The sequence below is a fragment of the Pseudonaja textilis genome, chromosome 6 (assembly GCF_049901715.1).
Source record: "Pseudonaja textilis isolate UNSWEBS1 chromosome 6, rPseTex1.2, whole genome shotgun sequence".
Taxonomy (NCBI): Eukaryota; Metazoa; Chordata; class Lepidosauria; order Squamata; family Elapidae; genus Pseudonaja; species Pseudonaja textilis.
In genome coordinates, this window is record NC_141995.1 from 44,268,086 (window position 1) to 44,293,271 (window position 25,186).

Below are 25,186 nucleotides of genomic sequence, written 5' to 3' on the forward strand. Positions count from 1 at the left end.
AGAGGACTGCCTTGAAAATTAGTTGGGAAATAAGAGCCAGTGAGTTATTGTAAAGTTCCTTTCCTAGCATAGCAATCTGAGTGTTGAAATAGACCAAAGGAAGCCTTGACAATGTTAGATAATGAATTTGATCCGCTTGTGAATGAATGCCTGAGGTTAATGATGTATTGTGTGATTGGAAAGCATTTAGAAGCTTGTGGGAATGCATACTTCAAGTAGCAGCAACAACGGCTTGTTTCCCAGAGAAATAAATAAAGCTGGAAATTCAACTTTTCAGAGTAAAACTCTGAAAAACAGGCAAATGATTAAACTTAAACATTACACAAAAAACCAATCCAAAGTATAAAAATTATCCAGTCAGGTTCCAACATTAATGATGAATTTCTATAGTACAATGAAGAAAGGTTGTTTCTAAACTCTGATTAGAATCTTTTTAGTTTGTTACTTGTCAATATCATGCACAAAGGTACTTGTAAAATTATGCAATTTAGCCCTAACTTCTAGATGCCAAAATTATGAAAAAAAATTAATGTATGACAAAAAAAGTAATTTGACACAATTTGTAAAGAACCTAGAAAAATAAAAAGATACTCAAATAGCATTGAAAATATTATTTTTTTTTGCCAAAAAAGCATTTATCTACTGTAGCAATTTGGACTAATAATTTAACTTGAATGAAATATATTCAGTGGTGGGATTCAAATAATTTAACAACTGGTTCTCTGCCCTAGTGGCCAGATGGGTAGATATGGCTGGGTGGTCATGTGACAGGGTGGGTGTGGCCAACTCAACGTCATTCACATCAAGGGGTGCCTTGCCTGGCCTCTCCTTGCCAGACCCCACCTCGTCCCTCCCCGCCCACTCCTTGTCATGCCCGGCCTCACCTCACCAGGTGGCTTGCCTCACCTGGCCCTTCAAAGGCCTTAACAAGATACAGTTTCCTTCTCTATTTATTTACCACTACCGAACATCCAAAATACACTGTTTAATCCTATGTATATATGCCATATGTGTACATACATATTACATAGTATAAAGTGTATATAGGCAAAAAGATACATTATGTAACAGATAATACAGAGGGATACAATCAAGATCAAGGGAGGTACTATTACCACTCTATAAAGCCTTAGTACAGGGGTGTCCAACCTTGGCCACTTTAAGCCTGGTGGACTTTGCTGGCTGGGGAATCCTGGGAGTTGAAGTCCACCAGGCTTAAAGTGGCCAAGGTTGGACAACCCTACCTTAGTAAGACCACACCTAGAGTACTGCATCCAGTTTTGGTCACCACACTATAAAAAAGAGGTTGAGACTCTAGAAAAGGAGTCCTCAAACTTTTTAAACAGGGGGCCAATTCACAGTCCCTCAGACTGTTAGGAGGCTGGACCAGCTGGGTGGGTGTGGCAAATTTAGCAGTCCATTAAACAATGCACACAACTAATAAAGTTTAATTAAAAAAAGCAACGTACACAAATTAAACTTAGTTAAGCTCCTGGGGGTGGAAAGCAGATCAGCAAAGGGATGTGGCTGTCTTGGTGTGTGTGTGTGTGTGTGTGTGTGAGGGACTTGTGTGTGTGTGTGTGTGTGTGTGTGTGTGTCTTTCCCTCTCTCCCTCCCTTTCTATTTCACTGGAGGCTAGGGAAACCAAAAATGAGTCCATTTTTGGCCTCCCTGGCCTCCAGTGAAAAAGAAAGGGAGGGTCCATTTTTGGCCTCCTGAGGTCTCTGTGTGTCCCGTTTTTGGCCTCCTCACCCTCCAGAACCACTCTGCCACCCAAAAACAGGCCTGTTTTGGGCCTCCTGAGGCTCCACACAGCCTGTTTTTGGCCTTCTTGGTCTCTAGAACCACTCTGCCACCCAAAAACAGGCCTGCTTCTTTTGGCCTGAAGCCTCTGCATGTCCCGTTTTTTGCCTGCTTGGCTCTGAGAACCACTCTGCCGCCTGAAAACAGGCCCATGTTTTGCCCCTTGAGGCCTCTACACGTCCCATCCTGAAATGGTGTATGTGTGTAAAAGGCAGCACCATCATAACAGCACAAGAACAGGCACTAAACACCAGATGCACAGAAGCAGGGATTTATCACACTAGATAGAGCCCTCAGAGTCTCTCAGCTGAAAGATGTATGGAGTTTAACTCCCAGAATTCTCCAGCCAGCCATCAAGGAGTTTCCACAGGAGATTGTGGAGAATAATACAGCTAAGAATCTGTGGACAGGCAGGAATTAGATCAAGATTCTTCAAACTTGGCAAGTTTAAGACTTGTGGACTTCAACTCCCAGAATTCCTGAGCTAATATGACTGGAGGAGGAATTCTGGGAGTTGAAGTCCACAAGTCTTAAAGTTGTCACGTTTGAAGACCCTTGCATTAGATAATCTATCAGAAAGTAGACTTGGCTAGGAAAGATTTTTGTGCCAATGCTGGCACAAAATAACAAATTCCCTTGGTTTGTTAATTGTATTTCCATTTTAAGTGTTTATTTTTCAATTAATTAATTGTAATTATGAAAATATCAGCCATTCTTTTATATATACAGTGTAACATTTTTTTTTATAGTTATTTTCAAATCCACTTTCAGCTCAGCCTGTCTTGTCTGGTGAAACTTGTTCCTCTTCCATAACATCTTTTAAATGCTAACTATAGTGTCAGACACTCTTAAAAGTAACTGAATATTACTGATTGCTCCTCATCCACTTTCTTCGCTTGCCAGTCTTCACCAGTCAGGGGGTTGGACTAGATGACTTACAAGGTCTGTTTGTTAATCTGTTAAAATAAGGGAAGGAAACTGGAATCTCTTCAGGCTGACCTGGTGTCAGGACAGCTGGGCCTCCCCTCTCCCCATGACCCACCCCTTCAGACAGAGTCCATTTGACAGGTAGAAATTGGTCTGGGGAAGAAAAGCTGCCTGGATTATTTTAAAATAGCTAAAATTCAGTTATTTTTTCTTTTCCCAAATAAAGTTCAGCTGTTGTTTTGGAGTGTTCCAGAACATCGGGCTGGACACAACCCTACTTCATTGCTCTACACTACACATAGGGACTATTCAGAGGGCTGAAAAAAGTGAATTATGACTGGTCCTCGCGCTTATGACTGGTCCTCACATTTATGACCATCAGAGCATTCTTAGCAACTGTATCACTCATTTCACAACTGCGGTGCTTCACTTCACCACAGTGACAAGATAGGTTATAAAACGGGGGCAAAACTCACTTTGAACAAATGTCTCACTTAAGCAACTCTTTAGGCCCAGTTGTGGTCCTGAGTCGAGGACTAGCTGAGTTTTATTTCCCTACACATAGGGACTAACTATTCAGGGGGCTGAAAAAAGTGAATTACTCCTCGCATTTATGACCTTGGACCTGGACACATCCACCCAGTCACCTGACCAACCTAACCATGCCCACCCGGTCACATGACCACACAGCCACGCCCACGGAACCGGTAGTTTAAAGAAATTGAATCCCACCACTGCGTGGGCGGCAGCAGGAGAGAACAGCTGATAGGCTGCAGCTTGCAGTGGGGCGGGACCTGGTCCCGGAAGCCCCGACGCCCCCAGATTGCTGCCGTTGCCTTTCTTGCCGCCGCGCCGTTGCCGCCTCGCTGCCGCTGCGTTTCCCCCCCCCCCAACCAGGTACGCCGCCGTTACTCTCCTTCCACACACCCCCTCCGTTGCTCGCGATTGGGCCAAGAGAACCAGATTATTTAAAAGGAACTGTGTTATTTGAAGCCAATTCACATTTTCTTTTTCATCAGGATTAATAATATAGAGGGCATTAAAATGATAAATTAGTAAAATGGCTGATTAAGGTTTATTTTTTTAGTATGTTCTAATCCAAAATGATGAACCTTACATGGAAAATGCACATGAGGATCCTGGTATGTGGGAGATTAATTTGTCTCCACTGCTCACAAATAGTTCCATGATATTAATGAGAAAGGGATAACAGGGTCTCCTGAATTCATACACCAGGGCTGGCTTGAACTTCAGGTAATAAATACAAAACAGAAGTTAAAAAAAGCCATGCAAAAGCCATGATCAATTTAAATATATGTCTATGTGCTTTACCAGCCCAGCAGTGAAAGCGAAGTAATGTAGAAAACATTGTAATTCTCTAAAGGACAATATCACACATGATTTTTAATTCTTTAAAAAAGGAAAATTAAAAAAGTCTATTATTTTTATTCTTTAAAAAAAAAATTGTATTTTTTATGTGAAAGAGGCTAAAGTTACTGAAATACAAATTAATGAAGCCAGAGAGAACTATAGACCAGCAGCAGAAAGGGCATCCCTATTGTATTTTATATTAAATGACCTGAACAAAATCAACCCCCATCTACCAGTTTTCCCTGAAGGTAACTAATACTAGAACATGCTGTTTGGTTTTTGTAGAAAAAATAGCTCCCTCTGTCCTTATGGAGTCCAAGATACTCTCAGTTTTTTTGCAGAATCCTTACAGCTGCCCATTGGGATGTTTTTTGTCTGTGATAAGGAAGTGTTGGAAGAATTATCCTTCTGGGCTCAGTTCCAAGAGGAGGGTAAGACATTGGAAATATGGAGGCTGTTTAGAAAAATGGTCTAACGGTGGACAGGACCACATGGCTTGGAGCTCCAAAGTGAAAAGGACAATCACATGCTTCAAGATGTTGGGTGAAGGAAAAGAAAAAGGACAGAGATGCTGAGAGACCCTCAGTTTTATACCCTCTGTTGGGCCCCCCCCCTTAGTGTTTCCTGTTCCTGTGTAAGAAATGTATCCCATTGGCTGTCAAACTTCCAAGGGTTGGGGGGTCTTAGCTAACTATGTAGGCTTTGTCTGGACCACATGGCTTCACCTGAGTGCTGGCTGATGCAATCTTCCTAGGCCAGGTGGTGAGGTGGGTAGAGGCCTTTGTTATGTAGAATACTTTGGCCCAGGCCTTAATGGTCCACCCATTGACAAAGGTGGGAGTGAGCTTCTGCTTCTGAAGTGAGTTTTTGATTCTGAGTTCCTGTTTCTTTTTTTAGGGGAAATATTCTGCCTTTTTAATATTAATTAGGAAAATTCATTTTTCTAAGAGAGGGGTGGGTGCTAACTTCCTACGGAAGAATGGCTGAGAGCCAAGCAGAAAGAAACCCCCCCCCCAGATGCAATGGGAAAAAATGTCTTCCAGAGAGTCAAACCTTGGACCTTCTGTTTTGCTAATGGCCATCTATGTAACCCCTTCATGTTCTTGAGAATGGCACCTTGTGTCTTTCTGTTCCAGAGTCCTTTTTCTTTGTCTTCTTTTCTGTTCAGGCTCTTAATGTGTTTGAGAAAACTATTCAGTGTACAGCTCTAGCAGAAGATGTGAAACACAGGGTGATCAACCTTACAGATGAGATCACCTATTCAGTTTTCATATACACGGCTCTGGGATGTTTTGAGAGAGACAAACTTATTTTTCTAGCTCAAGTTGCCTTTCAGGCATGCCCACCCAGTCACATGACCACCAAGCCACACCCACAGAACCGGTAGTAAAAAATATGAATCCCACCACTGCTTATGACTGTTTTCACACTTATGACTGTTGCATCATCTCCATGGTCATGTGATCGGTATTCAGATGCTTGGCAACTGACTCCTATTTATGATGGTTGCAGTGTTCCAGGGTCATGTGATCATATTTTCCAACCTTCTGGCAAGCAAAATCAATGGAGAAATCAGATTAACAGTGGATTACTAACTGAACAACTGCAGTGATTCACTTAATAACTATGGCAAGGAAGGTCGTAAAATGGGACAAAACTCACTTAACAACTGTTGCCTAGCAACATAAATTTTGGCCTCAATTGTCGTAAGTTGAGGACTATATTATTAAAACGAGTAATATTTAATTGGTCTATTATCTTCACAGTGCAGATGAAGACTGACTTTTCAAGTCAACTTTTGGCAGTGTTAGGAAGAATTTATGCAAGTAGAAAAAGACTTGGACATAATCTCAAAGTATGAGTTAACAAGAATCTTTCACTTAAACGTTATCTCAAAGATGCTGCCCTATCTTTGGTACATTAGAAATTAAATGTGGCATTATTTCCAAATCTGAATGGAATCAGAATTAGACACAATAGTCAGAAATTGTCAGCTACCTGCATGTTGATGGCAGTCCCTTTTTCTTCACTTTTGGAACAGGTTTTATAATATATATTCTAAATAATTGTGGAAGTAGAAACAGGCAGATTTTATTTCATATGCAGGAGCAATATATGTCTACGAGCTATCAATAATAGTAATTATTTGTCAGTTGTATTTTGGAGATGTCAAAGGTTTGTGCCATTTTTGGAGGTTCTCGGGGAATTGGTCAGGCTGTCGCACAGCTCCTAGCACAGAAAGGATATTGCCTGGCTGTTATAGCAAGAAATCTGGACAGAGCTCAAGCTACAGTGGATAGATTAGGAGGTAAGTACATGTTGATATTTGTTTTTCACATATACAGTACCTTAGTATATAGGAGTACTAAAACAACCCATTATCTAACAGAAATGCTAACAAGTTTGCTAACTTGTTTGATTGGAAAGTCTTGGAAAGTCACTTTATTTTTTAATAGGGAAAAAGTGTTATGTTGGATTAATATCCTGCTGTTTGATCAGGAGCTGAATTCCTGGATATATTTTAACAAAATAATATTTTTCACCAATGAATACTGTTCAGAAAAAACTTGCATCCTTACTGTTTGATGTTTTCAGTTATCTAAATATTACTACTTTTTTTTTTTTACAATAGTTCTGCTTTAAGAATTGCAAACCTGATTTTGAGTAATTTACATATCATGAGTTTCATTTCAAAACAGCAGGTCATCTTGCACTGAGTTGTGATATCACCAAAGAAGAAGCCATCCAAAAAACATTTAAAGAAATAGAGAACAAACTTGGTCATATAAGCTATCTGGTTAATGCTGCAGGTATCAACAGGTTAGTTTAACATTTTAATTGTAACATATGAAAACATCTTGTATAAAAAGCAGCATGCAGTTTAATTTGTTTTAGAGAATAAAATACAAAACTTATAGAAGAAATATAGAGACACACAGAGAGAATAGTTATATCTTCTTTACAATAGTTAACACTGAGAGATCCTCGGTGCTCTCTGAGCTTGTTTGTTTTCTTGCAGACATTTCATTACACAAACTAGGTAACAGCATCAGTGCTGGTAAGGAGTGCTGTTTGCTGTCCGTTTATATTCTCAGGGGTCACCAACCTTTTGGACCTCAGAGACCACTAAGTTTTAAATCCCGCAGACCACAAATACGAATCCAGCGCGCTGCTCGCTAAAGCGCCTGGACTCTGAGTGACAGGATGGGATCCTTCAGGCACTTAGCTTGGCCATCTGTTTCAGCAACCTTAAACACTCACAAGAGCCATTTGGACCCATTTCCCACAGAAAACTCCCCCTCTCTCCCTCCCTCCCTCTCCCTCCCCCTCCCTCTCTCTCTCCTAGTAAACTGGATTCCTTTAAAATGGTATTGATAATTCTGTGGATGTTCTCTAATTGGTCCTTTTTTATTATGGTGAAGTTACTGTCTGCTATGGGTTCTAGATGTTGCATAACGACCTCCACCATAAGTCCTGCAAGCGATGACCCCATAGATGTACCCTTAATTTGTCCATCAAATTGAAAATGTGTAGTTAAGCAGATGAGATCTATAATCCTCAGTGTTTCAATCTTAATGCAGTCAGTTAAGTCAGGTGTGCAGTGGAATGGATGAGAAACAGTCCTCCCACGCTTCTATGGACACCGGAATTACAAAAACCTGACCTACCCCTCCATCCAATCATATCACTAGCAGGAACCTCTACAAAAGAATTAACAAAAAAGCTTGGGCACCTCACAAGAGGAAGCAAACACTCCATTAACACTCCACTACAGTGCCTTCAAACAATCAGGGATGTAACTATAAATGAAGACAAAACCATGGCCTCATTTGATGTCACAGCCATGTTCACATCCATAGATCCAGAATTTGCCAAAGAACCCATGACCACATTGTTTCACAGCACACCTGATTTAACCAAATAGAGGAAGTTTGAAACAATTTTGACATATCCTTTTAATTTCCTTGAATCTATAAACTGATAAAATGCTAAAGAGAATTATACAGAGTTTAAAAGATACCTAAACTTCTATAAGACTTCAGAACTTGAAATAATTGCAGTTACAGAATGATAGTAAAGATACATAGGTAAAATATTATGGAAACATACAAAGTGATAGTTAATTCTTAATCGGCAACATTATTTTAATAAATATAGTAAGTTGAGTTTAGGTACACAACTTTGTAAAGAAATTATTAGAATAAATTCAGAATTGATCATCTATAATCAATTAAATACAATTTAGTGTTTTTTTCTTGACTCCAGGGATGGACTACTGTTACGAACCAAATCTGAAGATATGATATCTCAGCTTCACACCAATCTTTTGGGAACCATGCTGACGTGTAAAATTGCTGTAAAGAGTATGATTCAACATCAGGGTGGTGCTATTGTTAATGTTGGTATGTATACCTAAGCAAACTGATTCATTATTTTAGTATTACATTTAATACATTATTTTTCTGGAAATAATGTAAGCAGTGTTTTAAATATCTGTCAGTATATTCATGAATTGGAATAGAGCTTGGTAACAAGGTCAGCCTTGAATAGGCATAGCAACTAAGTCAGCCAGTGAGGACTCTTTTTGGAAACTGAAACTAGAAGTAGCCTAGGCTGGAAACTGAAACTAAAAGTAGCTTAGGGGTCGCTCTATGTTAAGCTCTGCAACTCTGCAGCTATGTGAAGCTCTGAGTCTGTTGAAGATGAAAACTAATTTGCTTGCTTGCTGAAGACTGGAGCTCTGCTCTGAACTTGCAACATGTTTGTCTGAGTTTGCTCCATGTTGGAGAAATCTACAACTGGTTTGTAAAATCTACTTATGTTTATAAAGATGTTAAATGAACCATCAGCCATCTGTGTTTATTTTTCTGGCGCTGAATTATCGCTGCAAAACTCTCAATAATAAGTTATATAAGTTAATATATTTGAAAGTTGTTATGAAAGTTATCCCTAATATTTTGGGTCTAAAATTCTCCTTTGTATGTGGTATCTTTCACCTACAGAAAGTACTTTAGATTTCAGGATAAACTGATACTTTACAGAATAACAGAGTTGGGAGAGACTTTGGAGGTTGTCCAGTTCAATCCTCTACTCAAGCAGGAAACCCTGTAACATTTCAAACAAATGGTTGTCCAATATTTCTTAAAAATCCCCATTGTTGGAGCAACCACAACATCTGGAGACAAGTCACTCCACTGATGAATTGTTTTGTTAGGAAATTTCTTCTTAGTTCTAGATTGCTTCACTCCTTGATTAGTTTTCATCCATTGCTTCTTGTCCTGCCTTCAGGGGCTTTGGAGAATAGGTTGACCCCCTCTTCTTTGTGGCAACCCCATAGATACTAGAACAGGGCTATCATGCCATCCCTAGTCCTTTTCATTAAACTAAGCATACATAATTCTTGCAACCTTTTTTCGTATATTTTAGGCTCCAGTCCCCTAATCATCTTCTGCACTCTTTCTGAACATCTTTTTTTTTTTATCGTGGTGACCAAAACTCGGTGCAGTATTCCAAACGTGGTCTTACCCTGGCATTATAAAGTGGTACTAACTCTTCACTTCTTCTGCAAGCCTCGATGAAGAAGAAGCATGAAAATTAGTTCAAAACCTTTATTGTCATTATACATCATGTATACAACGAAATTGGTTTAGTCTCTACTGGTGCAGTCCATGCAAGAATACAAGACAACGTGAATAATATAAAGAATAATCCTTATACAAGTAGTTAAGAAAAAAAAATACTTTAGAAGTTACAGCTCTCTATGAACTCTTTTGCTATAATGACTATTGTAGCTAAGCTTCAATAGAGGAAAAGTTATTTGTACTGTGCGGGAAGCATGCAACTGTGTGCGAACCTTTAAAGGCATTTTTATTTTAAGAGGTGCCATCAATTGAAATATACCTGGTTATGCAGGCTCCAAATTACATTTTCCACTGCAATTCCAGATCCCTACCTCTGCACATTTGGAAAAGAAAAAAGAAAGAACAGTTGGCCCTCATAAGCCTTCAGATCCAGACCATTATTTCAGTTATAATTTATGTTACATTATTGTACCAACTCTATGGAGAGATTCTCACATAAGTTTCCTTTTATTATTTATTTTCATACTATGTATCTAAGAGAAGAAATTTTTTAGCTGGAGGGGCATGTTTGCTCTAATGAACATTAATAATTAGAAAATGAGGGAAGGAAGCTTCTGTAGGGTAGGAGGCTGCTATGGATGAGGCAGCAATGGCTGTAAAGAGCTCTTTCAAAATTAAACAGGTTTTTCTTTTTTAAACTTTTATATTTTTTTGTAATTTTACTTCACTTTTAACCCATTTTAACCCATATCTGATTTTACAAAAGCACTTATAAAGAGGTTGCCTCTATTCGCTTTAGATACATTTTAACAATACTACAAGCCAGGATTTTTAAGAATGGGGAAAAAGAGAAAGAGACAGCAGTCTTGCAGCAGAGCTCATCCAAGCTATTGAAGCAGCAGAAAATGGAAGATTATGCTGCAAACAGACAGTCTGCTCCAGTAAGTAACTCATTTGCAGTCTCCTTATCAGATAAATCTAATTTATGTGATTCATTGGAATGGGACTTACAAACCTAACTTGAAAGCAAACAGAACTTACTTTCTCTCTCTCTCTCTCTTTCTCTCTCTCTCTCTCTTGTAGAAAATGGCTCCCCTCCTGGGAACTCAGCAGCCATTTTCCTTGCACAGGAGGGGAATGTAATAAATTTAAAAAGGGGAAATGTAACAGATTTCCCCTCTAGACAATGTTTGCTTACAGCTCAAATTGTAAATTCAATCTATGACCTTTTATCAACTGTCATAAAGGTTGACTGCTTCAAAGAGTCTTTTGCAAAGTTTATTAGCCACCCAAATACTGCAGGAAGATGCTTACCAATAGATTTGGGATGGCTAATTCAGGAACTGAAACTGGAGCAGGCCTTTTTTTTCCTTCCAAAAATGAGAAGGGGAAGAACACTCATAAAGGCCTAAGACAGGGGTGTCCAACCTTGGCAACTTTAAGACTTGTGGACTTCAACTCCCAGAATTCCTCAGCCAGCTTTGCTTTGAAGTCTTTCTTTGAAGCTTTGAAGTCCACAAGTCTTAAAGTTGCCAAGGTTGGACACCCCTGGCCTAAGAGATGACCAATATAACTATAGTCTGCAGACTAACTAGGTTATCTTTCAAATTTATGACAAGAGAATGACTAGAGAGTGTTGGAGTGATAGAAAAGCTGTTAGGATGTCTCTGAGCCAGCTGCTCCACTGTGAATTCACTCTGATAGATCTACTATGCACAGAATGGCTGCAAGTGAAAAGGCAATGTATGAGAATTTTGTTATTGTTCAAGCAGTCCACAATTCCCCTCTATGCTCCTTAGAATGAAGTCTTTCTAGAGCACCTTTTCAATATTTCCAATATGGGTCCTTTGCTCAGACAAAATATGCCCATTTCTGAACCAGTCTGTCTAAGCGGGAACTGTTGCTTTAAAACCAAGCTGCAACAGCCTTCATACTGATAAGCCTGGAGCTGCCGCAGCTGAATTGACCCTCAGAAAGCAAAGGAGCGATCTACAAACAGCTGCAGAAACTGCTGAGGATGTGCCAGAAGAAATGCTGATTGACCTATTCAGTGCATTGCCGGAACGTAAGCAAGTTAATATTTTTCAAAGATTGGATGATCTAAAACAGTGGCCCCCAACCTTTTTTGTGCCACGGCCTGGTACCGGCATCACAAAATGATCCGCGGCCCGGTACCGGCATCAGCACGCATGACAAGGCAAGGCGAGCTGAGCAACCGGCCAGCCAGCTGTCCCCCGCTTCTTCCCGCCACCTTCAACTCCTCCTTTGTACCTTTGTCGATGGGCTTCGCTTCGGGATGGCTTCGGGACGGTCGCTCGGCTCGCCTTGTCTTGGGTGCTGAAAGAATCCTCGCGCCTTAGTTTCGTTCGAAGCCCCCCCCCTTCGATGAAACTAAGGCATGAGGATTCCTTCAGGACCCAAATGCCGCTTTCCAAACGGAAAAGCTCACCCGGAAGCACTTTCTCGTCAAACAAGATGGCGGCGCCCAGCAAACCAGTGGCCTGGTAGGAAATGTTCCACGGACCAGTACCGGTCCGCGGCCCAGTGGTTGGGGACCCCTGATCTCAAAGATGCTGATAACCCAATCTACAGGAAAGTCTCTATTTTAATTTGGCTCCACCAGTCACTCAGCCTTGTGACAATATATTTATCCAACAATCTGCCATTGCTTCAATAGTAAAAGAAGATAATGTCACACAGGCTGACAGTTGGGTAACTGTACTGACTGACCCAGACTTGAGAAACAGCTGAAAGAAAATTGTTCCATCGTACAGTGGACATCCTAAACAGGCAAATACTAAGGATATAATCCATTCTCCACCCTCATTTGAGTGAGAAATGCCCTCAAAATCTTCTCACAAGATGAATTCCCCTGCTACATCTCTCCAAAAATGGACATAAATCTACATGGGTTCTGGACATGGATTTTGCTGAGATAATTGCTAAAGGTGAAGACACTCTAATCCAGCCACTAGCTGACGATCAGAGCAGAGGCGTGCCTCAGTGCCCCACACAAATGTGGAGGCTACCCTTGATGTTGATGATTACCCCAAAGACTCACAAAATATACTAAATTAAATGCATCAATTAACAATATCTAGCTTTTGGGGTCAACATTAACCCAGCATAATTATCTTCCAACAAACGCCCCTACTGAGAATTCATACTGACAATACGAAGACCAGGGCAAGAAAAATATCTTAAGCATTTTGTCATGGAATGTAGCTGAGTGGTACCATTTTAGAGGCCTAAATTACTCTGATCCCTGTCAGATAAGGATATCATTTTGGTGCTAGAGACTTGGATGACCTCGTGCTAAATGGTTATCACTTGAATAAGCTAGAAACAAGGCCAGACAGAGGCCCAGGAAGACTGAAGGGAAGGCTGGGTATATTTATTTCTACCATCTTGAGAGCAGACCACTCTTATTGTCCCTTTAAAACATATGGCTATGGCCCTTCTCAAGATGGACTCAGTCCTGCTTTTAATAATTGTTTATCTTTCGCCATTGCTAAGAAAAGCTGAAACCAATGCAGTATGGATGGAGTTGGAACACTATATTAGTAAACTCCACATGGACCATCCAAAAGCCAGGCTCTTACTAGGGGGAAGCTTCAGTGCTAGATTGGGACCAGATTATTATATAAAATATCAATATCCACCATCGGAGGTTGCCATACAAACCAGCACCTTCCTCACATGACTTTCTAAAGACAATAGAGCAAATTTACATTGGCCTCTGTCTTGCAAAGATGGTGAATAAACACAATTTTTATATCCAATGGCTCTTGGGCTGGCGACTATCCTTACGAGATTAAATTTATGGCAGGGTCCAAAACCAGCACCATTTTTTCCCCAAAGTTTTTTTTATTTTTTACACATCTCTTCACGTGAGCAACGTGGTTCCAGATTACAATATTTATACATAGTCATAGTTACATTTTTAACTTTCTTAATATCATCTCAAATTATTATCCATTCAACTAATCTTTAGACAAATTTCCCTTTCATATTTCAATTCATTAATTCAGAATCATTTCATCCTCACATATATTTTCAATTCTTTATCCCCTATTATTTCCATTTTCAGCTTACCATCTATTTTATGTTACATTATGTATTGTTATCTATAACTTTCTCAAGACCAATATATAATTAGACAGTCAATGAAATAAAAACGAATAAAAGTAAAGTGAGATTAATACATTTAGGATCCACATGGTATATCCCCCCCATCTACGATATATCTTCTACATATTCCAGAGATATTCATATAATCATTTCATATTTTTTTCTTTGTTTCCACTTAACCCAAAATATGATACATTCATTATAAATATTTTACATTCCTACATAATCCCTTCTAGTTCATTATGTTTTCTGTTTTCTCATATACTTTGTACTGTATAATCAATTGCATTTTCTATTACATGTATACCACAAAAAAAAAAAATAAAAACAGTTAATTTCCCCTTTTACTTCCCTTTAACTAATTTCAACCTATAGCATTTATATAAGCCTAATTCACATTTTTTGAACATAATTAATACTAGATTTTTGCCCAAGTCATCATATTCTCTGTTTTCTTAATATCATTTAGATAGTCATTAGCATATTTAAGAATATACACACACACACACACACACACGTATGTGTATGTATGTGTATATATATATATATGTGTGTGTGTGTGTGTGTGTGTATACGTAGATATGTATGTATGTGTGTGTGTGTGTGTGTATTTGTTTTCTTAAATTTTTGCGGGTACTTACGTGTATGGTATTCAGCTTTGTTCGGGTATTTTCCCACATCATTGTAGTTGTGCTTTTAAAGTTGTAGCAATGTTTTGGCAGAATCTCATCAGTTGCTTCTTGAAAAATTGTGACATGTTGGTATATTGATTCAAATCTTTGAGTGTGCATTGGGTACATGTTATTTTATACAAATGACAGCTTGAATCTTCATTGTAAGTCCTTCAAATAAATTGAATAAAATGGGCAATTTTTAAAATTAAAAGTTATCAACATTCAATACTGTAAATTGAATTTGTATCATTACAATTTTTAAACTTGGGCTTTATTATTTTTATGTTTATTTTAGGAAGTATTGTTGGATTAAAAGGTGGTGCAGGTCAAAGTGCATATAGTGCTAGCAAAGCAGGATTAGTTGGATTTTCACGCTCTTTTGCCAAAGAAGTAGCACGAAAGAACATTCAAGTCAACATGGTTGCTCCAGGTGAGTTTTGGGTTCAGTTGCTTATGCTTTGTCACATAAGATTCAATATTTTTAGAACAGGAAAGTCTCAAAACATGGATACATAGTATATAAAAGATGAGGGGGTTATTTCTCAAAAATTTCTATCGCACAATTGTATCAGCTTCATATTTAGTAGTTAAAGAAAATTAAAATGGTTGCTAGTGGTACTTGTAGGGTATACATTTTTCCCCAGATAATGACGAATTTACTTCAGTGACAATCCTGACATACACACATATATGGGAGACACCCGAGGTGGTCACACAAGGGTTTTTTTGAGATCCCGCCAAATGGTGTTAGGTAGCAGGAATAAATACTGGATACCTGAAAGTATGTCCATATATAATATAAATGCATATGTACATTTTAAAGAAAAAGCGAAGATACGGTAGTACTGTGCTTGAGCAACACATATGGGTACATATAAATAGATTCCTCATGTATTGTTTGCATATTAATACCATTTTTAAGCTACACTATGAACAATTATTAGACATTGTATTTTTGAAGATTATGGTAATTTCATTATTGAACAGCTACAGTGCTCTCAATCAATCCAAAATGTTAATAAACCTCAAATCTGAATATTTAAGAAAGTAAAATTGAGGATTTGCCTTTCTTAGGAAAATATCTATGTGCCCAATTATTGGGCAATTATTAGTATGCAGAATATTATGCAACTAGATGAAAAATGAAAATTTGCCCATCAAACTTGTTTATTTTCATCTGTTAAAGTGAGAATAATAAACAAAGAACTCAAAATTTACAAATAAACATTTCTGATGGTTCAAAAAAATAATAATCCGTGACCAATATAGCCACCCTTTTTTCAATAACAGTCATGAACCTTCCATTCCTGGAGTCTGTCAGTTTCTTAATCTGTTGACAGTCAACTTTTTGTGTAGCAGCAATCACAGCTTTCTAGACACTCTTTACAGAGGTGTACTGTTTTGCTTTACCATAAATCTCCCATTTAAGAAGAACCCACAAGTTCTCAATAGGGTTTAGATCAGGTGAGGAAGCGGGGCATGTTGTTAAGGCATTTACTTAAGGTATTTACTGGTTAGCCATGCAGTGGAGTATTTTGATGCATGCGATGGAGCACTGTCCTCATAAAAATCATGGTCGTCTGGAAAGATGCAGACCTTTTCCTCTTCCACAGTGTCTTCTAACAACTGGCAGTAGGTTTGGGAGTTGATTTTGAGTCCATCTTCAGTCTGAAAAGGTCCATCTAGCTCATCTTTCAAAATACCAGCACATACCAGTAAACACCCCTCCCCCTTTGCTGGCATCTGAGTCAAAGTGGAGCTCTGTAGCAGTTACTGGTCCAGCGACGGGTCCATCTATCTTGTCTGTAAAGAGCCACTCTCATCTCATCAGTCCATTAAACCTTTGAAAAATCTGTCGTCAGATATTTCTTGACCCAGTCTTACCATTTCAACTTATGTGTCTTGCTCAGTGGTGGTCGGGTTTCAGCCTTCCTTACCTTGGCCATATCTCTGAACACTGAACACCTTGTACTTCTGGGCACTCTAGGTAGGTTGCATTTCTGGAATATGACAGCAACGGAGGATAATGGGTTCCTGGTAACTTCACATTGGATTCTTCTCAAATCTTTGACAGTTAATTTGCATCTTTTTTTCTCAACATGTTTCTTCCTGTTGATTATTTGCAACAAAATGTTTGATGGTTCTGTGATCATACCCCACTGTCTTAGTAATTTCAAGAGTGCTGCATCCCTCTGAAGGACAATTTTTGACTTTTTAGAGTCAGTTAAATCTCTTTTAGTCTGTGTTGGAGTGCCTTTTTCACTTCAAACTTGAATATGCTGATAAATTGATAAATTAAACTGATAAACTTGATAAATTATCTGTTCTGGCCAAACTTTATGTAAAGGAAATTTTATTAAATTCTGCAATGCATAATGGATTAAATAACTTTCTCCTAATTTGGATGCAATGTTTTTTTCTTGAAATGACTCCTAGTTGTCCAGCTGTGATATATACCGGTAAATTTTGAAGTCATGTGACACTAAAGCCAGGAGAATCTTATTTCATAAGCTCCTCCCTCTTCTTTTTATAGGCTTCATTCATACAGATATGACAGCCCATTTGAAAGAAGAAGAGCTGAAAAAAACAATTCCCCTTGGAAGATTTGGGCAGCCACAGGAGGTTGCCCAAAGTATTGCATTCCTTTTAGAAACTCCTTATGTAACAGGTCTCGTTTTGGTTGTAGATGGAGGCTTGCAGCTTCTAATTTAAACACTATGAATTCTACATGAAAAGATATTCAGCAATTCTAAAAATCCCCGAAGAGATCTAAGCAATATCCTTATTATATTTTAACTCAAATTAAAAAAAAAAGAAAAGATAACAAGGTTCCATTTTAGTTGTGTTTGAAAATAGAAGATTAAAATAAATATATTCTAAAATCTATTAATATTGTATTTTTCTGTTATAGGAGTTTTGACAGCCATGCACACACATACACACACACTCCCTTCTAACCCTGCTGGAGCAGGTCATTGGACTAGAATCGGCAAAGCATCTCTGATTAGATTCTAGCAGTGAATAAAATCTAATCAGAGATGCTTTGCAGATTCCTGTTGATTTGTTTTATTTATATCTCTTATTTTATGTTGCTGAATTGCATTGACATGTGTGTCCCTTCTTGTGCCCAACCCAGAAGCTTTTGTGATTCTTTGCAGCAAAAATTACCGACCTCTGGCTTTGCTCTACTTTTCAAACTTGCTGCCACTGCCACGTTCTAGGTGCCGGCCTCGCAGATCCACCCCATTGAGCCCACTGCACTGGAGCGACCTGCCCAAGCAAGTCAAGTCAATGGGGTGAGCCTGAGAGAGGGAAAGAGAGAGAGAGAGAGAGAAGGAAGAAAAGAAAGAGAAAAGGGAAAGAAAGAAAAAGGGACAAAGAAAGAGGGGGAGATGGAAGGAAGGGATAGAAAGAAAAAGAAATAAAGAAGGAGGGAGGGAGGAGAAAGATGAGATATCTATTCTAGTCCAATCACCTGCTCCAGCAGGGTTAGAAGGGTGTGTGTGTGTGTTGTAATTTACCAGTACATTTTGGTTTTGCCTTCTTCAGAATTGGCACTGTAATACATTGGGGAAAAGTAATTTTTAGGGTAGAGATCTGGTCCAATGGGTCCTGTTTAAAGCCTCAACAAAATGTGAGAGCTTCCTGATAGTCTTGACCATGTTTCATCCACAAAACCTTTAATAGAAGCCAAAGATGTTTCAATGTGGAAAAGGGATTCAGTCTAAACTAGGCCTCATTTCAATCTGTAACATCAAGTCTCTCTCTCTCTCTCTCTCTCTCCCTCCCTCCCTCCCTCCCTCCCTCTCCCTCCCCCCCTTTGTCCCCTTTTTCTCCCAATTTTGTGGCAGCAGCTCCTCCGCATGCAGAACTCCATCCTAGCCATTTCTTAAGAAGGGAGTGGGGTGCAGAAAATCCCCCGCCTAACTCATTTATGGACAAGGGTGGGTGGGGAGCGGAGAAAGTAACAAGAGAAATATCATGCAGGGTGACAATAGGGTGTGGGAGGTTATCTGCATAACCTGCCCCCCTCCTCCGGTGAGAACATGAAGAAATGGATGGACAGATACAGAAATAATGACCACAACAGCTAGTACAAGGGGATGAGCGCCCCAGAACGTTGGTCACCTTGGCTTCTCCTTTAGAGGAGGAGGAGTCCCCGCTTCCTTTTTTATGCAGCAAGCTTTTCTGCTTCCGCTGCTGTTGCTACGGTGGCCGTCGCCTTTCACAAGCCCATTGTTCGCCCTGGCACAAGCACCGGACCAGAGCAGCGCTCGCGGTGCCAGCTCCAGGCTGGCGCAAGAGGAGTGCAGGTGGAAAAAGAGCCACCTCCCCTCCTCGCCACGTCCATGTCTACTCTGGGTTTGCTCTACTTTCCCAATGTGCCGCCGCCGCGTTTGAGACGCTGGCCCTGCAGGTCCACTCCATTGAGCCCACTGCACCAGAGGGAGCTGCCCAAGCAAGTCCGAATGGACTTGGTGCACCAAGTCAATGGGGTGAGCCTGAGAGAAGGAAAGAGAGAGAACTGGTAGAATCCCACCCCGAATTGCACCCTGCGAGGGGCCCACCTCTAGCACCCCCCTGCCTCTTAGTGCCCCCCTAAGGCATCCTACCACCTGCTTTGGGAACCACTGATCTAAACAATTTGCCAAGATTCTACCTCAGACAATGGAGGTAGCGTCAATGGTGACAATGGAGAAACACATGTTCTCACCTCTATTCATACAGTTTCAGCCTAGCAGGACATTTTATCTTGAAGGCATGGATGTCAAACTCCACCAAGACTAAAGGTAAATTAAAATGTATGGGCAGAACAAATATTTGTTTACTGGAAATGTGTGAGAATATTTATTCAAAACAAGTTGGAATAGTACAGGTAGTCCTTAATTTATGACCATAATTGAGTCCAAAATTTATGTTGCTAAGTGATAAATTTGTTAAGTGAGTTTTGACCCATTTATAACTTTTGCCACATTTGTTAAATGAATTGTTAAATGAGCCTGGTTTCCCAAGATTCCCACTTTTGGGAATTCCCAATTTAAAGATCCTGAGAGTGTCTACTTCTTTTAGATTCTCCAGTTGGCCCATTGACATGAAACCAGTTCTCACCAACTTAACACAGCCTACTCAGATGCCTCCGAGGGAGAGCTGTAACCTAATGATGTCTGGGACTGAGAAGAAAGCTGATATCATGGTGAAGCCTGGGGCTGCTCCTCTGTGGGAAGCACCAGTAACAGCCCAGGCAGACTCCGGGGCACAAGCAGTGGTGATGCAATCCAAAGTGAGATTGGAGAAGGCAGAGCAGCCACTGGTGTAAAATGAAGGCGCCATGGCAGGATCCTCCTACCCCAACCAGAAGATCCAATGGCTGGCAGGATGGGAAAGGCAGAAGCTGAGGCGGAATTATCCTTGGTACTGCCAGGGGTTGCCATGATTCATGGGTGTAAGTGGAAGGCCAGGAGGGCTGCAGAATGGGAACAGCCAGGGGAGTGGAAATTCCTGACCATGTGACATAGCCCTTCGGTAGAGCAACAGCAAGAGAGGTTTGTCAGAACAGAGGTACATGGAGTGGCATTGATGACGCCATCAACCCTGGGAACAATGTTTGGGACCGGCCAGGTGTCAGCAACACTGTTCCCTTCTCCACCCCAACCAGTGGGATTGAGGAGTGAGATAAGGAGCTGTGGGTCCCTGAGGGAGGGCTGCTTTCCCCCCTCCAGCAGCTGTGGGGTGAGACCCATAAGTTCCTGCAGTAGCAGGAGCTCAGGCTCAAGAAGCCCCACCAGTGGTGGGTTGCCACCGGGCTACATGCTGGTCCAAGATGCCCGGGAACCCACCCCCACCCTTCAAGGCTACATTTGATGGATGGCTAGAGAAGCTCACCTATTTCCTGAACCAGGTATGGAATTACTTGGAGAGATATGGAGAGGCTTATCCTGACAAGGTTGCCTGTATAAATAATATTACTTCGAATCTGGAAGGAGAGGCCATAGAGTGGGTGGTGTTTCTCCACAATGAAGGGACTCCGGTGTTGGGAAATGTTGACGCCTTCATGGAGGAGCTTCAAACTAGATTCGGGGATCCCACTCTAGTCCATTAGGCAGACTCCAGAATCTGCTCCATAAGGCAGGGAAACTTACCTGAGTATATTCGGGAATTCCAGAGCCTAGCTGGAAAGCTGAGAGGGTGGTCGGAGAGCTTACTGGTCTATCACTTCTGAGATGGCCTAAATAAAGGACTGTACCAAAGCTACCTACTCCAGGGGGAATCATAGATGACCTTCGAGCATGGTATCAGCTGGTGACCACGATGAAGCTAGATCTGTTGGGAGTATCAGCAACACGCAGCACATGAAAGTCACCCCATTGGAGTAAAGAGAAACACCTCCTGGCATGCAGGGGAGGGTAAGCTCCGCCTACAACCCCCGTGGCGGTCTCCTGGAGCCTGATTACAATGTGGGGAGGAGAGCCATTGAGCTGCCAATGGCTCAACCCCGCATCCTGTGCTAGCAGAGAGAACCCTGACCCAACCAAAGGCCAAGAAAACTCAGGAAAGCAAAGGAGAAGAAGCGAATGACACGGCAGGTTGTAGAGATCTCTTCACCCATCCAGTGAGATGGAGGGAACTGACCCACTGCAAACCTAACTTGGTCTTCTACGAGAACAGCAGTGAGGGGGAGATTGACCCGATGCCCTTTTGACCAAGGTGGATATTTTAGCGACTTAAATTATTAAGGCAGCCTATGAAGTTCAAGCAAGTAGATGGTTCCCTCACAGGGGAGGTGCCTGTGACTTATCTAACAAAGCCAGTGAGATGGCAGAGACTATAGAATTGGGGTTGTTGTGGCTGAAAAAAATGGAATCCATCAGTTGAGTGGGAGAACAAGTGGCGCCTGAAAAATAAAGCAGCAAAGTTGCAGGGGGTGGAGAAGGCGCACAAACTTGGGTGAGCATTATCAGCAGGGAAAGCGAAAGCGGAGTCAGGTCCTTCTCTTCACTAGACTAGCCAAGCCCAGTTCCTATAACTGTTCTTCATATGGTTTAGTCTCCAGTTCCCTAATCATCCTGGTTGCTTTTCTCTGCACTTTTTCTAGAGCCTCAACATTTGTTATAATGTGATACGGGACGAAATGCAACCACTTCGGCCTGAGGTGGTAGGGACAATTTGAATCAATTTGCCTAACTGATTAAAATCACCCCTGGTTGACCCCGCCCACACCCACCCAGTCGCTGCTCCATTGGGAGCCTGGCAAGAAAAGAAGGGGAAATTGATTTATCTGTCGAGCCTCCCCCTCTCCCCCTCTTCCCCTAAGGGCATCGCTGGCAGCTGCTTCCTGCGGCTCAGGAGGTCTGCTCCATGCTTTTCCCGCTGTTGCTCAGACTCCTTAACACATGGAGAAAAGGAGGCAGCAGCCACGACACTGGTTTGCTAGGGAGACTGCAGGATTGCCCCACCACTCTGGTCTTCAGCACCTGTTTTCATTTCATGTAGCTTGAATGGACCAGGATATAAGGTATAAATGTGGGATTTGTGGAATTCTTAAAATTTTTAATTTTTAAAAAAGTTTTTTTAAATAATGAATTTTAAACTTGAATGCTCTAATTCTCCAACTATTTTTAGTTTTAGATAAATTAAACTAACAGTGGAAAACTAGCAAAAGTTTAATCATTCTGATATAATTCAATCTGGATAGCATTAGGCTAAGCAACAGATTTTCTGACCTTTTACTGCAAACCGTGACTGGCATCTTCAGAGGCAACTGAGCCAGTCACATTATCAGCCCAATCCACCATTAAGGAGTGTTACTGGACACAAAATAAGAGCAGCAACGTTAATTACAAGTGCCACCCTGAAGTCATCAAAATTAAAAGCAGGATTTTAAAAAATCAAACCCAGAATCCAATTCAATTTCTTAAGAAAAGGAATCAGTGATCAGATAGCCATAATAGTCCAACTCTTTCCGTAGACAGTAATGATCAGATATATTCTTGTGCCCATTAGCATGTTTGCCTGTAGCAAAATAATACTGCCATGCTATAACTCATCAGCATTTAGCATCTATATTATGAATATATTTGCACCCTATATATTCCTAGAAACTAGGTGATATGGGTAGAAATAACCTACCTTGCTTGCTTTCTTATAATTTCTGACTAGTTACATCTTTAATGAATTCCCTTTTTAATTAGCTGAATATTTCCAAGATAGATTTTTTTTTGAGTGCCTACAAAGTGCTTCAAAATTGTGAAAGTCATCAGCCTAAAGAGAGGCTCTTCCTCATTTAGGGCTTAATTAATAAGTTTATTTTTGTTATGAAAAATGTGGGGAGAACAATGGCCACTGATTCCAACTTCTTTTTTGCATTAGCAGTTAAGTGGTATTGTGTTTGACCTAAGCACAATTGTATATTTTTAACTCTCCCAACTAGATAACTTTTGTCTGCAGTATTCATTTGAAGCACACTTCTGCTGTTTTTTGGGACAGGGTTTTGTCATACATGCAGGGAGAAGCCTCTAGGTAAATTGTATAAAATGAACAATGAAATGAGCAGTGGAAAGATAATGTCCAGCTGTAATTCAGTAGTTTATTTGTTTCAATTATTATCTAAGCCATCTAAAGAGATTATAATGTCCAGGTTGAAAGAGTTTGGAATGTTTGAAGATTTTTTTAAAATCTAAAAGGTAAAATCTAATTATAGCTTACAGATTTTCCTGCAACACTGAATCCATCCAAGATACACTACATCCTATTGTCACATCATAAGAATAGCATTAATAACCTTCAATACCATTTTGAAAGTTTTTAGATATGAAAATGATTTAAAATACAGGAATTGGTTCTGTTGTTAGAACCTTCATACAGACAATGCAAAAATATTGTTGGACATTATTCAGTCAATTCATATAAGCATTTTATTCTCAATGATTTTTTCTCTTTTGCATGATTATCATAATCTGATGTATTTTCCATATAGTAGGCTCACTGATGATATGATGTGCAGGTCGAACATATGTTCTGCTATTTAGCTAGTGTTATGTAGAATGTTCATTTAAGCCTAAGGCATGGTTGTCTTAAGTTATCACAAACATCAAATCGGTGGTGAAACTGTTTAACCAGTAAAGGGTCCAAACATTAAATATTAGAAAGTAGTTCTTCATCTGGGACTCTACAGTAGCTACAAGTCAGAATAGCCTTCATAAATAGGCCAAGCCTCTGAATCAGTATAAAACAGTTTCAAGTGTCAGTCGAGGTAGAAAATGGCATACTAATATGAAAAATGTCTTTTGTAACTTATTTTCAGTGTTTACACAGTGCTTACTGTGCTAGAATCTGTATTAGTTCTTTGCTTGATCTTTGCCTAGATTAGAAAGAGCCCTCTTTTCCCACATGCACAAATATAAAATGTGATACTGAAGTCTTGTCATTGCAAATGTATTTTTAAATTAGAACTCCTACTTGTTCTTATAACTTGTTAAAGGAAATATCAGAGGAAATGATCTTCAACAGAAGTGATTAAGAAGTATATATAGGTAATCTTTGTTTAGAGATAGTTTAGTGACCATTTGCAGTTATGGTAATGTTTTAAAAAATAACTTTATAATCCCTCCTCATATTTACTATCTTTGCAGATCTGTGAAGCAAAAGAAACCTGAAATAATCTTCTATCTATTCTATCTATATATTATATAAAAGAAACAGATCTCTGGAACTAAAAGATTATATTTATTGTACTTACTAAGCTTTCGTCAGCCTCTGTTGACATCATAGAGTATTAAGCTACCATTACAGAGATCTATGCCTTTATATATCATTAATCAGTTTAGTCTTGCATGTAATAGGCCCTTTCAACCGCCTCCCACCCATAATTAACCCTGTTGTTTTTGCTTCAGTCATGTTAGTCAAAGGAGGATTATCTCTTGTGGTTTCCTCCCTTATCAGACCCAGCCTGGGATGCTTATCTGTAAGAAGTGATGTTAACCTGCCAGCTATTGCAATTCATTGCTTTGCTTGTGACCTTGTGGTCGGCCCGGCTTGTTCTTCATTATTCCTGTCTGTTATAACTTGGGGCAGCTCTGCCAGGTTCTTCTGTATTTGAACAGGGCTGGCTGTGCCTTCATAGGATGAATCCACATGCCCAGGTGTGGGGGGTGCTATCGAACCCTGCTCCCCGATGGAAAGTGGTCTCTGCTCCTCCTGCAGGGTCTTTCTTGGTGCCTCAATGTTTGGTAGGCCGGTGGTAGTTCGATATGCCTATTGATAGAATTGCTGTTGGAAAACTGCTGGAAAACGTATGATTCTGCTCCTGTATATGTGCTCAGATCTGAGAGCGCTTTTCTTTGCACCGGACAGCCAGTTTGTGTTTGTGTACTCTGGTCTGCAGGAGCATAATCACACATTCAGTTTTCAAGAGCTGAGGCTGTTGCACGTGATATAACTAAAGGAGGATGTCTACCAAAAGAAGCCTGGTTTGTTTGTTGTGAAGTTGTGTCTGATCCATTGCAACCCCATGGACAATGTTCCTCCAGGCCTTCCTGTCGTCTATCTTCTGGAATCCATTTAAGCTCCCGCCTACTGCTTCAGTGACTCCATCCAGCCACCTCATTCTCTGTCGTCCGCTTCTTCTGTTGCCCTCAATCTTTCCCAGCATTAGGCTCTTCTCCGCAGAGAATTCTGACAAAATGTGATCCACTGGAGAAG

General features: G+C 40.2%; 1 protein-coding gene across 1 annotated transcript; it reads left to right on the forward strand.

Moving 5' to 3' along the window:
- Positions 1-3,430: 3,430 nt before the first annotated feature.
- On the forward strand, positions 3,431-17,374 carry CBR4 (carbonyl reductase 4). The gene is made up of 6 exons (XM_026699718.2): positions 3,431-3,627; positions 6,255-6,409; positions 6,801-6,921; positions 8,368-8,504; positions 14,784-14,918; positions 17,022-17,374. Exons 2-6 carry the CDS (start codon positions 6,268-6,270, stop codon positions 17,198-17,200), a joined length of 714 nt encoding a protein of 237 aa, XP_026555503.1. The 5' UTR covers positions 3,431-3,627; positions 6,255-6,267; the 3' UTR covers positions 17,201-17,374.
- Positions 17,375-25,186: the final 7,812 nt, after the last annotated feature.